We start from the raw sequence: 17,982 nt of genomic DNA on the forward strand, positions 1-17,982 counted from the left end.
ATACTCTACAATATATATTCTACCTCTATTTTTGAACAAACGTAGAATATTCCGGAATCCCTCCTTTTTATTGTTCCTTTTGTCATATTTTTACTTCGACTACTCAGCTTTAAAAACATGAGAGAATTTTAGGAAGGGAAGAATTAGCCAAGAACTATTTCGGTTATTCTTTAATGTCCGTAAGTCAATAAGTGACCATAATATATGTGGCCATTTAAGACGCTGAAAATAAGCTCAATTTCGATATTTGCTAATATTGAGCACTTTCCAAAAAGATTCAAATATCAACTATTTAATCCTTCGTGCAATTAGAAGTGAGATAGAAAGTCTCTCTTCAAGACTTGTAGTCTCGATTTATTTGTTGTTGGATCTCGCTGTCATTGTATAAACAAAATTTGATGAATTCAAATTGGAGAATACTATTAACATTCAATTACTTCCGTAAACTGTCTTTCAATGCATTGTATTTTTGCGTTTTCATGAGAGCAAGTGAGACAATATTTACTTAGGATTGACGCATTTAGGTTAACTCTATACGAATCCACTTGAAAAATGGTCGATAATTTGCAAGTGGCTTCCTTCGGGGCCGATCCAACGAAAACGTGCCCGATCCAAAAGGTAGAAAAAAAAATTGTCAAGAAAAAAGAAGAAACACGCCATAAAATGGAATAATTGTGAATTCGCTCGGAACATTTGAATTTAATTTACAGCACTGACTGAAAAGAGTATAGACCTTTGGTATAGAATATGTTCCCTTTTCCCCCAATAACTTCATCCTTCGTAGCGACCACAACCGATATTTTTTTTTCAGTTTTTTGACTCTCCTGAGATGTTACAAAAATGGTATATGTCGCACTTCTAATTACCACACCCGATTTGCGAACCTGGCCGCTAGATGCCAAAACGAACTTGAACTTCAAAACAAAATCGAATAATGGACTTAAATAAATCTATCTTTAATCTCACATTTTCAAGGACTTGGTAAGAACTACTGGCCTGCCTTCTAATACTTTATTTCGGTGGTTGTATTAAATTTAAGATGAAAGTCAGGGTTAGGGTGAACAGGCTCTACCAAATGAAACCAGGCCCTATAGCAAGGGATAAATTGTTTAGAGCTTGCTTCTACGGGGCAATGCCTCTGCATCTTTAGAACCCAATTGACTGAATAATATGTAGTTGGAAATTAGTTGTTTGCATAAAGGGTCCCTACTCTATACACTGAACTGATTAAATACCCAAACACGAATACCTAGGCCCAATGCTCGCAAACACAGATCAAGCCAAACTTATTAGCTAATAATGGCAATGGTCATATTACAGTCATACCTGTAAATAATTAAAGAAAAAAAACAGTTTTTTTTTAACTGAAAGTAAGGAGCGACATTAAAACTTAAAACGAACAGAAATTACTTCGTATATGAAAGGGACTGCTCTCTCCCCGACGCCCCACTCTTTAGGCTAATGTTTGGCTCTTTCTCCCAACTCTACTTTTTAACACAGAAAAAAACTTTAGCGTAAATAGCGGAACATTGAGGAGGGAGCAGCCCCTTTCATATACCAAGTAATTTCTGTTCGTTTTAAGTTTTAATGTCGCTCCTTAATTTTAATAAAAAAAATTGTTTTTTTTATGTTTAATTTCTGAACCTTTTTGAATCGATGCATGCTTTGATTTTGGCTCTCCGTATATGAACAACTAAAACGAAACTTGCATATTTATTTCTTGGCTAAAGGGCTTCCTCATAGTTTTGATCGAATTAGTTTGAAAAAAAGGAGCGGGGAGGAGGCCTAGTTGCCCTCCAATTTTTTGTTTACTTATAAAGGCCACTAGAACTTTTAATTGTTTACAAACATTTTTACTAGTAAAAAATATACGTAACTTACGAATTAGGTTACGTATCAAACTTCTGTATTTGCATGTTTTTATTACGTATGTGAGGGGCTTCACCCCCTCGTCAGTGCCTTGCTCTTTACACTAAAGCTTAAATTTTGTCGCAATTCCTTAAGAATGACCCCTGAATCACAAAGACCGTAGAATAAATAGTTGAAATTACTAAAAATACTTTAACGTAAAGAGTGAGGTATTAGGAGGAGGCGAGCCCCTCATACGCGTAGTAATTTCTGCTTTTTTTAAGTTTTAATTTTGCTCCTTACTTTCGGTTGAAACAACTTTTTTATATTTAATTTTTATAGTTTTTTTTAAATAATGCTAGAAAACCCTGCGCTCCCTTCATGGAAATTTTCTTCGCCTATGACAAATTCCTTCATGAAAAGTTCTCCCCGCATATCCCCCTCTTCTCAACCCCTCATCCAACCAAAAAATCTCCCTGAAAACGTCTGTACACTTCCCAATAAACATTACTATATGTAAGCAATGATCTAAGTTTGTAACTTGTAGCCAGTCCCACGGGGACTGTGGGGGAGTAAGTCGTCCCCAAAGACATAGTTATAAGGTTACTCTCCTATGCTGAATAAAATGCCTATATCAGAATTTTGATCCGGTGACTTTGGGAAAATAATTAGCGTAGAAGGGGGCCTAGGTACCCTCCAATTTTTTTGGTCAATTAAAAAGGGCACTAGAACTTTTCATTTCCGTTAAAATGCAATATTCTAGGACCATTGGGTCGATAGGATCACCCCTGGAAAAAACAAACAAACAAATATTCAAATAAAGACGCATCCGTGATCTGCCTTCTGGCAAAAAATACATAATTCCAAATTTTTGTAGATAGGAGCTTGAAACTGCTACAGTAAGGTTCTTTGATACGCTGAATCTGATGATGTGATTCTTGTTAAGATTCTATGACTTTTTAAATCCGTCTAATTTTGGAATATCATAAAGTTCATGTTATGAAATAATATTAGACTTGGAATTACGTGAAATAAAACTTGGAATTACCCTGTATTTTTGCTTTTGCTTTATGTGACCCGCTTATTTTAATGCTATCTATCTATCTCTATATATCTATATATATAAAAATAAGTTGTCTGTGTGTGGATCAGGTGACGTCATGTTTCTGTGTCGGCTGACGTCATGAAATTAGTTGTCGTCATTTTTGCTATGACGGTGACGTCATTAAAGATATTTAAGACATATATGTTCACGTAGAAATCTATTAATGTTTAAGTTTAAAATGACTGATGAACTTACAATGGCAAAAGCCGATGAAGATGCTCAAAGAGTCTATGCCAAAAAACTTGCTGCTGATAGAGAAAGTCAGAAAAGAAAGCGTGCCAAGGAATCAAAAGAACAGCAAGGAAACAGGCTTGAGGCTAAAGAACGCAAAACCGCGCAGTTAGATGAAGATCCACCTGGACAGCGAGAGTCAAAACATATCAAAACTGAAAATGATAGCGATGATGATTGGGTTTGGGATTTTGACTTGGATAAGGTCATCAATGCCTACCAGATTTTAGTTAAAAAAACAAAGGTTCGGCGATATGTATTTCATAGTGAAGCTGAAAAATAAAGAAGAAAAAGAAAACTGAAAAAAGAAAAAATGTAAAAAACTAAAAAATACTAAAAAGAAAAAACACTCAAAGAGAAATTACAGACCGGGACACAAATGACGACCGGGACAGAGGGAATATAAATAACGACCGGGACACTCAAAGAGAAATTACAGACTGGGATACCGGGACACAAATGACGACCGGGACACAGGGAATATAAATGACGACCAGGACACAGGTATTTAAGAATATCGTTCAAAGACAAATTTTTAATTGTAAGAAGACCGTTGAAAGAGAAATTTCTAATTGTAAAATGACTGAAGAACCTACAATGGCAACGGTACCACCATCGAAGTAGATAACCAGTGGGTTGTTCCATATTCCCCATTAGTGCGAAACGTCAACCCCAAGTCAAATTCGTGCATTGTTTGGCATCATTTTAACAACTTGCTCTCCATCAGCTCCTACAGAGTTATGGGAAAAATATAAGTCAAAAATGTCCGAAGATATACTCCATCGAAAACAGTTAGAGACGTCAGATATGACTTTTGATTTTACATCAGAAATTTATAACTACACTTTAGTTATTATAGAAGATTTGTGCGTACGTATGGCAAACAAACCTCTTCAGGATTTGGGAATGCCTTCACCTAACCGTATCGCTGCTGTTTCGACATGTGTAGAATTGGATTGTGAAAAAAGTTACAGTACGAATGATCTATTGTCGTATGTACAAAATAACATTTCCAAGTTAACGTCGGAACAAAAAGACATTTATGATACGATAGACTCAATTTCAGGACGTATACAACTACCTGCTGATTTCTGTAATTTAGTGACGTCCAAAAATGAATTGATTGAAAAAGTATTTCCGAATATTCTAAAAAATTATAATAATAATAAATGGCTAAGTGAAAGAGCGATTCTCGCACCCAAAAATATAGACGTCCACGAAATCAACAATATTGTTTTGACCAAGATTCGAGACCAGGCAGTCCTTTACAAGTCAGTCGACACAGTTTTGGAACCAAATGAAGCGGTTAATTATCCATCTGAATTTTTAAATTCCATAGATCTTTCAGGGTTTCCACCACACGTGCTACAACTAAAAATAGGCGTACCAATAATACTTTTAAGAAATATAAACCCACCAAAGCTTTGCAATGGCACGCGACTTGCCGTAAAAAAAAACAATGGAAAACCTAATAGAGGCCACAATCTTGACAGGGCCTTTTGAGGGTGAGGCTGTTCTTATTCCTCGCATTCCCATGATTCCAACGGATCTGCCTTTTCAATTTAAAAGATTGCAATTCCCAATTCAATTAGCATTTGCAATCACCATTAACAAAGCTCAAGGTCAATCATTAGAAAAATGTGGTATAGATCTTAATACTGATTGTTTTTCCCATGGACAATTGTGCGTTGCATGTTCGAGGGTCGGTAAACCTGACAATCTATTTATATGCAGCGACAATTGGACAGCGAAAAATGTTGTATATTCGCAAGTTTTACGCAGTTAATTTGTATTGTATCTATCTATCTATATAAAAACGAGTTGTGTGTATGCATGTTTGTTTGTAAAAAGAGCGTTTGCATATGACGTCATTATTAGTACATACGGCTTTGTATATGCACAGACAATGGGAAAGCCAAGAATGTTGTATATTCCCAATTTTTACGTAGTTTAACTCCTGCAGACGAAATGAATGCTTGCCTGAAAAATTCTAATTTATGGGCACACGTAAAAATATTAAAATTAAATTGTGCGTTGCATGTTCGAGGGTCGGTAAACCTGACAATCTATTTATATGCAGCGACAATTGGACAGCGAAAAATGTTGTATATTCGCAAGTTTTACGCAGTTAATTTGTATTGTATCTATCTATCTATCTATCTATATAAAAACGAGTTGTGTGTATGCATGTTTGTTTGTAAAAAGAGCGTTTGCATATGACGTCATTATTAGTACATACGGCTTTGTATATGCACAGACAATGGGAAAGCCAAGAATGTTGTATATTCGCAATTTTTACGTAGTTTAACTCCTGCAGACGAAATGAATGCTTGCCTGAAAAATTCTAATTTATGGGCACACGTAAAAATATTAAAATTAACTACAAATATGCGTGTCCGATTGCAAAACGATGACTCTGGTCAAACATTTTCAGATCAATTGCTGGCAATTGGAAACGGAGAGCTCCCAGTAGTGGGAAAGCCAAAAATGTTGTATATTCGCAATTTTTACGTAGTTTGAAACACATATATAAATCTATCTATATTCACAGGTGGGACACAGGGACACAACTACAATGGCGCGTAACTAATATGGCGCGTAACGACTTACGCGCGCAGGGGGGCTTGGGGGGGCGCGAAGCGCCACCCCAACAGCTAGTATATATATATATATATATAAATAAGTTGTTTGTGTGTGTCTGTTGACTGACGTCATGTTTGTGTGTCGAGTGATGTCATGTTTGTCGACAAACGTCATTATAAAGATTGAGCTGTATGTCGTCTTGAAGTTGTTTGTCGACTGACGTCATGTTTGTCAACTGATGAAATTACAGACCGGGACACCGGGATACAGGGACACAGGGAATATAAATGACGACCGGGACACTCAAAGAGAAAAACTACAACGAGGACGCCGGGGGCACAGGGGGGATATATAAATGACGACCGGGACACAGGAGATGTTAAAAGAGAAATTACAGACCGGGACACCGGGACACAAATGACGACCGGGACACCGGAACACAAATGACGACCGGGACACCAGGAATATAAATGACGACCGGGACACTCAAAGAGAAATTAAAGACTGGGACACCGGGACACAAATGACGACCGGGAAACAGGGAATATAAATGACGACCGGGACACAGGGACACAACTACAACGGGGACGCCGGGGGGCACAGGGGGATATATGAATGACGACGGGGACACAGGATATGTTCGATTAGCAATCACCATCAACAAAGCTCAAGGGCAATCAATAGAATAATGAGGTATAGATCTGAATACGGATTGTTTTTCCTATGGAAAATTATATGTTGACAATTATATGCACAGACAATGGGACAGCGAAGAATGTTGTATATTCGGAAGTTTTACGTAGTTAAAAACATATATATATATATATATATATATATATATATATATATATATATATATATATATATATCTATATTTACAGGTGGGACACAGGGACATAACTACAATGGCGCGTAAATAATATGGCGCGTAACGACTTACGCGCGCGGGGGGACTTGGGCAACTAGGTTTTGGGGTGGCGCGAAGCGCCACCCCAACAGCTATTTCTATAATATAAAGCAGCGAATCCACTATCAAATCAATTTAATGAATAGTCACAAGTAATATTTCAAGGAATCACGCATAGTAAAAGTTTAGCACCATCAATTTAATCTTACAGAGTCAAAATCCGTTGAAAATTGCGCGGAACTAAATAGCACAATAGACGGGGCTGTTAGAATGGGGCTGGATTCAACTACGAGATAGAGCATCCTGGCTGGGAGGGAGGTGGAGGGACAGGATCAGCAACATCAGTGATACAGCCTGCTGAAAAGAGCCAAATATATATGAAATACACCTTAGTCCACGCAAAAGCTGTTTATAACTATACTGTTGTCGGCTGCAGCAGCTCATTGCTGATATTCTTGGTAAAAGCTTGATCACCAGTACTTAATTTTATGTTTGGGTAATTTTTGTTTTCTTTTTGATTATTTAGGGTGTAATATTTTCAATTTATCCAAGTAGTATCTTCAGTAAATCGTAACTTTTCTTCAGTAGCACTCTAATAAAATTCTCGCCCCATCCCAAATAAAAAATGCTGGCACTACGACCCTGGTTATAACCCTTAAGGTGTTTGATTATATATTGGCCCATAAGTTGGCATGGTATTCACATGATGGTAAGAGAGCCAACCTTATTGATTATGCTATAATAAACCGAAGACTGACCGATAAACCAAAGCTATAATAAACCGAAGTTGCTTATGGTGTCTTTGAGAAGAGAATTAAGATTATAGCTAGGAATATTAGCGAAAAAAAAAATACGTTTAATAGAGAGGAGAAGGGGATTGTACAAGAATAATCTGAGTGACAGATCATATGAAAACAAAACAAATGTTGTCAAAGTGGAGAAAGCTTTAAAATATCCACAAAGGAGTTGTGAAGTGGAGGCAATAGATAAAATTACCTTGGATCTGGAAGATGCAGCTAGATGGCATAATAGGAAAATATTGTACTGACATGTTAATAAATTGAGAGGGAGCAGTCAATCTGGACCTCTCCCAGTTAGATATAGGAATGGGGTCACAATTAATGATAAGGAAAGAGTTAAAGAGAGTTGGGGCGGGACATTTTGAGAATGGGTTAAACCGCGATACACTTGCACGAAAAGATATAGAAGAAAATAAAAAAATTGTGATAACTTGGATGTGAATGAATATTTGTTTTGTCATGAAGAATTATCGGCAAAACTAACAGTAATAAAAAATAATAAGGCTCCAGGTACTGAAATTGTGGTAAATGATTTTCTTAAATGTGGTGGCTCTGAAGTTAGAAATAAGTTACTGAAGATTATGAATATGATTTTTGAAAAAGCTGAAGAACCGATTTTGGGAAAACCTGACAACCACCAGAGAGCAGAGCTCGTAAGGTTGGGTGTATCTTTTGGCTAATTATGTTAGCCAAAAGTGGGCATCCATCCATAGTAGCCAAAAGTTTGAAAAGCGTTTTAAATTAGAAGAAAAACAAGTCAACAAATGTTGTTATTCTAAAAGAATAAAAAATCCTGAGTGGCATGGGTATACCATTTTCACTTCATATTCCAAAAATATCATTACCGAATTTCTTTTGTTAAAGGTTCACGCAATCTCTATAAAAAAAAAGAAAAACAAGAAAAAAAAGATGAAAAAATTTTTAAGTTCAGTTCAGAACTCCTAAATTGTTATATGAACTGCAAAAATATTTGTGGTGTCCGAGCAATAATTTAAATTTTAAATTCCAACTAGAAAAATACCTGTAAATTTTAAATTATTTTTTTTTGTTAGATAAAACAAACTCGAAACGTGATTAAGCTTACAAGTTTAACCCTCTAGGATGAATCCGATGAATGAACAAGCCTTGGATCATACAATTATTTTAGCAAATGAAACCGATCAGTCCAATCGTTTTCTAACGGAGTGTACTCAAACTGAGGTATTGAATACAAACATTTCACGAGCAGACGTTTTTGATAAATATCTAGCCACAAAGAAGCTGACTAATCAGCTTAAGGAACTACCAGCCAAAGAAGAAGAGGATGCAGCAAATAAGAAGAATGAAACAACTTTCCAATATGATGAGATACAGTCTATATGCAATAAATATAAGAATACTCTTGCCATATACAGGAGAACCCACACCCGTGAAAAGTCATTCAAGTGCAATACATGTAATAAAAGCTTTTCTCAAAAAATACATCTCATTCAACATGCTAGGATCCACACTGGTGAGAAGCCCTTCAAGTGTGACGTATGCAAGAACAGTTTTAATGAAAAGAGTAATCTTTCGCGACACATGAGAACCCACACCGGTGAAAAGCCATTCAAGTGCAATACATGTAATAAAAGCTTTTCTCAAAATATTAATCTCATTCAACATGCTAGGATCCACACTGGTGAGAAGCCCTTCAAGTGCAATATATGTAATAAGAGCTTTTCTCAAAATATTAATCTCATTAAACATGCTAGGATCCACGCTGGTGAGAAGCCCTTCAAGTGCAATATATGTAATAAGAGCTTTTCTCAAAATATTAATCTCATTCAACATGTGAGAACCCACACCGGTGAAAAGCCATTCAAGTGCAATATATGTAATAAGAGCTTTTCTCAAAATAGTAATCTCATTCAACATGCTAGGATCCACACTGGTGAGAAGCCCTTCAAGTGCAATATATGTAATAAGAGCTTTTCTCAAAATAATAGTCTCATTCAACATGCTAGGATCCACACTGGTGAGAAGCCATTCAAGTGTGACGCATGCAAGAACAGTTTTAATGACAAGAGTAATCTTTCGCGACATATGAGAACCCACACCGGTGAAAAGCCATTCACGTGCAATACATGTAATAAAAGCTTTTCTCAAAATATTAATCTTATTCAACATGTGAGGATCCACACTGGTGAGAAGCCATTAAAGTCTGACGTATGCTAGTACTTAATAACAAGAGTAATCTTTCAGTACATATGAGAACCCACACTGGTGAAAAGCAATACAAGTGCAATGCATGTAATAAGAGCTTTTCTCAAAATGTTGATCTTATTCAACATGTGAGGATCCACACTGGTGGATCCACATCGGTACTCTTACCAATCACTTGAGAACCCACACTGGTGAAATGCGATTCAAGTGTGAGGTTTACAACCACAGTTTTAGTCGCAAGTATACTCTCACCCAACACATGAGAACCCACATAGGTTAAAAGCTATACAATTGCAATAGAAGTAATAAGAGCTTTTCCCGCAATATTCATATAATTCAACATGTGAGGATCTACAATGGTAAGAAGCCATTCACGTGTGATGTATACAAGCAGAGTTTTAATAAAAGACTATTCTTACCAATCACTTGAGAACCCCCACACAGTGAAAAGCCATTCAAGTGTGACGTATACAAGCGGAGCTTTAATATCAAGGGTAATCTTTCCATACATATGACAACTCACACCGGTGAAAAGCCATAAAAGTACAATACATTGTATTAAGAACTTTTCTCAAACTAGTAATCTCACTAGATATCTGAGGATCAACACTGGTGAGAAACTATTCAAGTGTGACGTATGTAAGCAAAGTTTTAATCAGAAAATTATTCTTAACCATCACTTCAGAGCCAACACCAGTGAAAAGGCATTCAAGTGAGATGTAAGCATGCACAGTTTTAATAATAAGAGTAATCTTACTACGCATTTGAGAACCCACACAGATGAAAAGCCATTCAATTGTGATGCACGCATGCACAATTTTAATAATAACAGTGATCTTGCCACACAATTGAGAACCCACGTCGATGAAAAGCCATTCGAGTATGACGTATGCAAGCAGAGTTTTAACGTCAATGGCTATCTTGCCATACATATGAGAACCCACACGGGTGAAAAGCCATATAAGCTTTTCTCAAACTAGTAATCTCATTAATCATGTTATGATCCACACTGGTGAGTTTCAATCCAAGATGCAACAGTAGCTAGTAACCTAGAGTTGGCTTCAATTGAGATGCAATAGAAGCTATTAACCTAGTAAGGGATGATCACGTCCAGTGCTAAGAAATATAATAACCCATAACTCCTAAAAATAGAGTCAGATCTAAACAAGAAGTACAGTAGTAGAGCTTTCTTGTCTGAAACCCCTGTCTAAGAAACTTAGCGTCCATTGGCTTGAACAACAAAGGAGATATGTTGGCTGGAAAATCAAGACTGACATATATCTGTTATAATCTGAACTGTTTTGTGCAGTTCAAGGAAAGAACAGCCACTTCTAATGATAAAGGTTTCATTCAATGGGCTGTTGAAGCATTTAGAAATAAAAAAAATCACATTTTTTGGAGGTTTGTTAAAATCACATTTTTATTGGTAAATATAAATACTCATTTTATTCAACACAGGAGAAAGCCACAGGCTTGTAGCAGAATATTGAACCTATTTATGATACTATTTTATAAAATGAACTCATATTCAAAAAATAAAGTCTCACAAAATATCCATGGGCATAGTTCAAGTAACAAACCTAAACAACTTAAGCAACAAAGGCTTTACATAAAATAATGTTGCAATAATATATTTCTAGTTCATTTGTTATTCAAAATTTGTTGTGGCTTCATGAAGATAGCTCTCAATTGTAAAAGTAGGTATTTGTATATTACATATTTTATGTTAATCTATTTTAGTTTTTATATATTTTTGAATTATACTTTTTTGTTTCTAGTATGTTTTTTATATTAATTTCTTTTTTTTTGTCATGGCTGGCCAGTTTGGCTTTAGATCTTTTACAGATACTAAAAACAATACAATGACCCATGTGAAAAAATGATGTAACTTTGCTTTTTGAATGTCTAATAAATGTGACATCACTCACATGATCTTTTCCTTTGTTATAAATTCAATTCATCTCACAGATTTTAGTGATTTCTCACTTCACCGAAATGTGTCAGTCTTGTATTCATAACACTGACTCTGTATGATGATAATTCTATTGTGTGTGATGAAATTTGAAAACCATAGATATTTTTCAGTTGTTAAATTGTTATATGAACTGCAAAAATATTTGTGGTGTCCGAGCAATAATTTAAATTTTAAATTCCAACTAGAAAAATACCTGTAAATTTTAAATTATTTTTTTTTGTTAGATAAAACAAACTCGAAACGTGATTAAGCTTACAAGTTTAACCCTCTAGGATGAATCCGATGAATGAACAAGCCTTGGATCATACAATTATTTTAGCAAATGAAACCGATCAGTCCAATCGTTTTCTAACGGAGTGTACTCAAACTGAGGTATTGAATACAAACATTTCACGAGCAGACGTTTTTGATAAATATCTAGCCACAAAGAAGCTGACTAATCAGCTTAAGGAACTACCAGCCAAAGAAGAAGAGGATGCAGCAAATAAGAAGAATGAAACAACTTTCCAATATGATGAGATACGGTCTATATGCAATAAATATAAGAATACTCTTGCCATATACAGGAGAACCCACACCCGTGAAAAGTCATTCAAGTGCAATACATGTAATAAAAGCTTTTCTCAAAAAATACATCTCATTCAACATGCTAGGATCCACACTGGTGAGAAGCCCTTCAAGTGTGACGTATGCAAGAACAGTTTTAATGAAAAGAGTAATCTTTCGCGACACATGAGAACCCACACCGGTGAAAAGCCATTCAAGTGCAATACATGTAATAAAAGCTTTTCTCAAAATATTAATCTCATTCAACATGCTAGGATCCACACTGGTGAGAAGCCCTTCAAGTGCAATATATGTAATAAGAGCTTTTCTCAAAATATTAATCTCATTAAACATGCTAGGATCCACGCTGGTGAGAAGCCCTTCAAGTGCAATATATGTAATAAGAGCTTTTCTCAAAATATTAATCTCATTCAACATGTGAGAACCCACACCGGTGAAAAGCCATTCAAGTGCAATATATGTAATAAGAGCTTTTCTCAAAATAGTAATCTCATTCAACATGCTAGGATCCACACTGGTGAGAAGCCCTTCAAGTGCAATATATGTAATAAGAGCTTTTCTCAAAATAATAGTCTCATTCAACATGCTAGGATCCACACTGGTGAGAAGCCATTCAAGTGTGACGCATGCAAGAACAGTTTTAATGACAAGAGTAATCTTTCGCGACATATGAGAACCCACACCGGTGAAAAGCCATTCAAGTGCAATACATGTAATAAAAGCTTTTCTCAAAATATTAATCTTATTCAACATGTGAGGATCCACACTGGTGAGAAGCCATTAAAGTCTGACGTATGCTAGTACTTAATAACAAGAGTAATCTTTCAGTACATATGAGAACCCACACTGGTGAAAAGCAATACAAGTGCAATGCATGTAATAAGAGCTTTTCTCAAAATGTTGATCTTATTCAACATGTGAGGATCCACACTGGTGGATCCACATCGGTACTCTTACCAATCACTTGAGAACCCACACATGTGAAATGCGATTCAAGTGTGAGGTTTACAACCACAGTTTTAGTCGCAAGTATACTCTCACCCAACACATGAGAACCCACATAGGTTAAAAGCTATACAATTGCAATAGAAGTAATAAGAGCTTTTCCCGCAATATTCATATAATTCAACATGTGAGGATCTACAATGGTAAGAAGCCATTCACGTGCGATGTATACAAGCAGAGTTTTAATAAAAGACTATTCTTACCAATCACTTGAGAACCCCCACACAGTGAAAAGCCATTCAAGTGTGACGTATACAAGCGGAGCTTTAATATCAAGGGTAATCTTTCCATACATATGACAACTCACACCGGTGAAAAGCCATAAAAGTACAATACATTGTATTAAGAACTTTTCTCAAACTAGTAATCTCACTAGATATCTGAGGATCAACACTGGTGAGAAACTATTCAAGTGTGACGTATGTAAGCAAAGTTTTAATCAGAAAATTATTCTTAACCATCACTTCAGAGCCAACACCAGTGAAAAGGCATTCAAGTGAGATGTAAGCATGCACAGTTTTAATAATAAGAGTAATCTTACTACGCATTTGAGAACCCACACAGATGAAAAGCCATTCAATTGTGATGCACGCATGCACAATTTTAATAATAACAGTGATCTTGCCACACAATTGAGAACCCACGTCGATGAAAAGCCATTCGAGTATGACGTATGCAAGCAGAGTTTTAACGTCAATGGCTATCTTGCCATACATATGAGAACCCACACGGGTGAAAAGCCATATAAGCTTTTCTCAAACTAGTAATCTCATTAATCATGTTATGATCCACACTGGTGAGTTTCAATCCAAGATGCAACAGTAGCTAGTAACCTAGAGTTGGCTTCAATTGAGATGCAATAGAAGCTATTAACCTAGTAAGGGATGATCACGTCCAGTGCTAAGAAATATAATAACCCATAACTCCTAAAAATAGAGTCAGATCTAAACAAGAAGTACAGTAGTAGAGCTTTCTTGTCTGAAACCCCTGTCTAAGAAACTTAGCGTCCATTGGCTTGAACAACAAAGGAGATATGTTGGCTGGAAAATCAAGACTGACATATATCTGTTATAATCTGAACTGTTTTGTGCAGTTCAAGGAAAGAACAGCCACTTCTAATGATAAAGGTTTCATTCAATGGGCTGTTGAAGCATTTAGAAATAAAAAAAATCACATTTTTTGGAGGTTTGTTAAAATCACATTTTTATTGGTAAATATAAATACTCATTTTATTCAACACAGGAGAAAGCCACAGGCTTGTAGCAGAATATTGAACCTATTTATGATACTATTTTATAAAATGAACTCATATTCAAAAAATAAAGTCTCACAAAATATCCATGGGCATAGTTCAAGTAACAAACCTAAACAACTTAAGCAACAAAGGCTTTACATAAAATAATGTTGCAATAATATATTTCTAGTTCATTTGTTATTCAAAATTTGTTGTGGCTTCATGAAGATAGCTCTCAATTGTAAAAGTAGGTATTTGTATATTACATATTTTATGTTAATCTATTTTAGTTTTTATATATTTTTGAATTATACTTTTTTGTTTCTAGTATGTTTTTTATATTAATTTCTTTTTTTTTGTCATGGCTGGCCAGTTTGGCTTTAGATCTTTTACAGATACTAAAAACAATACAATGACCCATGTGAAAAAATGATGTAACTTTGCTTTTTGAATGTCTAATAAATGTGACATCACTCACATGATCTTTTCCTTTGTTATAAATTCAATTCATCTCACAGATTTTAGTGATTTCTCACTTCACCGAAATGTGTCAGTCTTGTATTCATAACACTGACTCTGTATGATGATAATTCTATTGTGTGTGATGAAATTTGAAAACCATAGATATTTTTCAGTTGTTAAATTGTTATATGAACTGCAAAAATATTTGTGGTGTCCGAGCAATAATTTAAATTTTAAATTCCAACTAGAAAAATACCTGTAAATTTTAAATTATTTTTTTTTGTTAGATAAAACAAACTCGAAACGTGATTAAGCTTACAAGTTTAACCCTCTAGGATGAATCCGATGAATGAACAAGCCTTGGATCATACAATTATTTTAGCAAATGAAACCGATCAGTCCAATCGTTTTCTAACGGAGTGTACTCAAACTGAGGTATTGAATACAAACATTTCACGAGCAGACGTTTTTGATAAATATCTAGCCACAAAGAAGCTGACTAATCAGCTTAAGGAACTACCAGCCAAAGAAGAAGAGGATGCAGCAAATAAGAAGAATGAAACAACTTTCCAATATGATGAGATACGGTCTATATGCAATAAATATAAGAATACTCTTGCCATATACAGGAGAACCCACACCCGTGAAAAGTCATTCAAGTGCAATACATGTAATAAAAGCTTTTCTCAAAAAATACATCTCATTCAACATGCTAGGATCCACACTGGTGAGAAGCCCTTCAAGTGTGACGTATGCAAGAACAGTTTTAATGAAAAGAGTAATCTTTCGCGACACATGAGAACCCACACCGGTGAAAAGCCATTCAAGTGCAATACATGTAATAAAAGCTTTTCTCAAAATATTAATCTCATTCAACATGCTAGGATCCACACTGGTGAGAAGCCCTTCAAGTGCAATATATGTAATAAGAGCTTTTCTCAAAATATTAATCTCATTAAACATGCTAGGATCCACGCTGGTGAGAAGCCCTTCAAGTGCAATATATGTAATAAGAGCTTTTCTCAAAATATTAATCTCATTCAACATGTGAGAACCCACACCGGTGAAAAGCCATTCAAGTGCAATATATGTAATAAGAGCTTTTCTCAAAATAGTAATCTCATTCAACATGCTAGGATCCACACTGGTGAGAAGCCCTTCAAGTGCAATATATGTAATAAGAGCTTTTCTCAAAATAATAGTCTCATTCAACATGCTAGGATCCACACTGGTGAGAAGCCATTCAAGTGTGACGCATGCAAGAACAGTTTTAATGACAAGAGTAATCTTTCGCGACATATGAGAACCCACACCGGTGAAAAGCCATTCAAGTGCAATACATGTAATAAAAGCTTTTCTCAAAATATTAATCTTATTCAACATGTGAGGATCCACACTGGTGAGAAGCCATTAAAGTCTGACGTATGCTAGTACTTAATAACAAGAGTAATCTTTCAGTACATATGAGAACCCACACTGGTGAAAAGCAATACAAGTGCAATGCATGTAATAAGAGCTTTTCTCAAAATGTTGATCTTATTCAACATGTGAGGATCCACACTGGTGGATCCACATCGGTACTCTTACCAATCACTTGAGAACCCACACATGTGAAATGCGATTCAAGTGTGAGGTTTACAACCACAGTTTTAGTCGCAAGTATACTCTCACCCAACACATGAGAACCCACATAGGTTAAAAGCTATACAATTGCAATAGAAGTAATAAGAGCTTTTCCCGCAATATTCATATAATTCAACATGTGAGGATCTACAATGGTAAGAAGCCATTCACGTGCGATGTATACAAGCAGAGTTTTAATAAAAGACTATTCTTACCAATCACTTGAGAACCCCCACACAGTGAAAAGCCATTCAAGTGTGACGTATACAAGCGGAGCTTTAATATCAAGGGTAATCTTTCCATACATATGACAACTCACACCGGTGAAAAGCCATAAAAGTACAATACATTGTATTAAGAACTTTTCTCAAACTAGTAATCTCACTAGATATCTGAGGATCAACACTGGTGAGAAACTATTCAAGTGTGACGTATGTAAGCAAAGTTTTAATCAGAAAATTATTCTTAACCATCACTTCAGAGCCAACACCAGTGAAAAGGCATTCAAGTGAGATGTAAGCATGCACAGTTTTAATAATAAGAGTAATCTTACTACGCATTTGAGAACCCACACAGATGAAAAGCCATTCAATTGTGATGCACGCATGCACAATTTTAATAATAACAGTGATCTTGCCACACAATTGAGAACCCACGTCGATGAAAAGCCATTCGAGTATGACGTATGCAAGCAGAGTTTTAACGTCAATGGCTATCTTGCCATACATATGAGAACCCACACGGGTGAAAAGCCATATAAGCTTTTCTCAAACTAGTAATCTCATTAATCATGTTATGATCCACACTGGTGAGTTTCAATCCAAGATGCAACAGTAGCTAGTAACCTAGAGTTGGCTTCAATTGAGATGCAATAGAAGCTATTAACCTAGTAAGGGATGATCACGTCCAGTGCTAAGAAATATAATAACCCATAACTCCTAAAAATAGAGTCAGATCTAAACAAGAAGTACAGTAGTAGAGCTTTCTTGTCTGAAACCCCTGTCTAAGAAACTTAGCGTCCATTGGCTTGAACAACAAAGGAGATATGTTGGCTGGAAAATCAAGACTGACATATATCTGTTATAATCTGAACTGTTTTGTGCAGTTCAAGGAAAGAACAGCCACTTCTAATGATAAAGGTTTCATTCAATGGGCTGTTGAAGCATTTAGAAATAAAAAAAATCACATTTTTTGCAGGTTTGTTAAAATCACATTTTTATTGGTAAATATAAATACTCATTTTATTCAACACAGGAGAAAGCCACAGGCTTGTAGCAGAATATTGAACCTATTTATGATACTATTTTATAAAATGAACTCATATTCAAAAAATAAAGTCTCACAAAATATCCATGGGCATAGTTCAAGTAACAAACCTAAACAACTTAAGCAACAAAGGCTTTACATAAAATAATGTTGCAATAATATATTTCTAGTTCATTTGTTATTCAAAATTTT

The 17,982-nt window shown here is 35.5% G+C and overlaps 1 protein-coding gene and 2 pseudogenes across 1 annotated transcript; all 3 read left to right on the forward strand.

The window, feature by feature from the left end:
- Positions 1-7,864: 7,864 nt before the first annotated feature.
- Positions 7,865-9,670, forward strand: LOC136042998 (zinc finger protein 501-like). Its single transcript, XM_065727912.1, has one exon. The coding sequence runs from the start codon at positions 8,576-8,578 to the stop codon at positions 9,668-9,670; it is 1,095 nt and encodes a 364-aa protein (XP_065583984.1). The 5' UTR covers positions 7,865-8,575.
- On the forward strand, positions 9,581-14,766 carry LOC136032384 (zinc finger protein 501-like; annotated as a pseudogene).
- Positions 14,767-14,863: 97 nt separating this feature from the next.
- On the forward strand, positions 14,864-17,970 carry LOC136032396 (zinc finger protein 501-like; annotated as a pseudogene).
- The last annotated feature ends 12 nt before the right edge of the window (positions 17,971-17,982 follow it).

The sequence above is a fragment of the Artemia franciscana genome, chromosome 1 (genome assembly GCF_032884065.1).
Source record: "Artemia franciscana chromosome 1, ASM3288406v1, whole genome shotgun sequence".
Classification (NCBI taxonomy): Eukaryota; Metazoa; Arthropoda; class Branchiopoda; order Anostraca; family Artemiidae; genus Artemia; species Artemia franciscana.

Coding starts and splice junctions, on each gene's coding strand:
- LOC136042998 (XM_065727912.1), top strand. CDS start 8,576: ATGAATCCGATGAATGAACAAGCCTTGGATCATACAATTATTTTAGCA.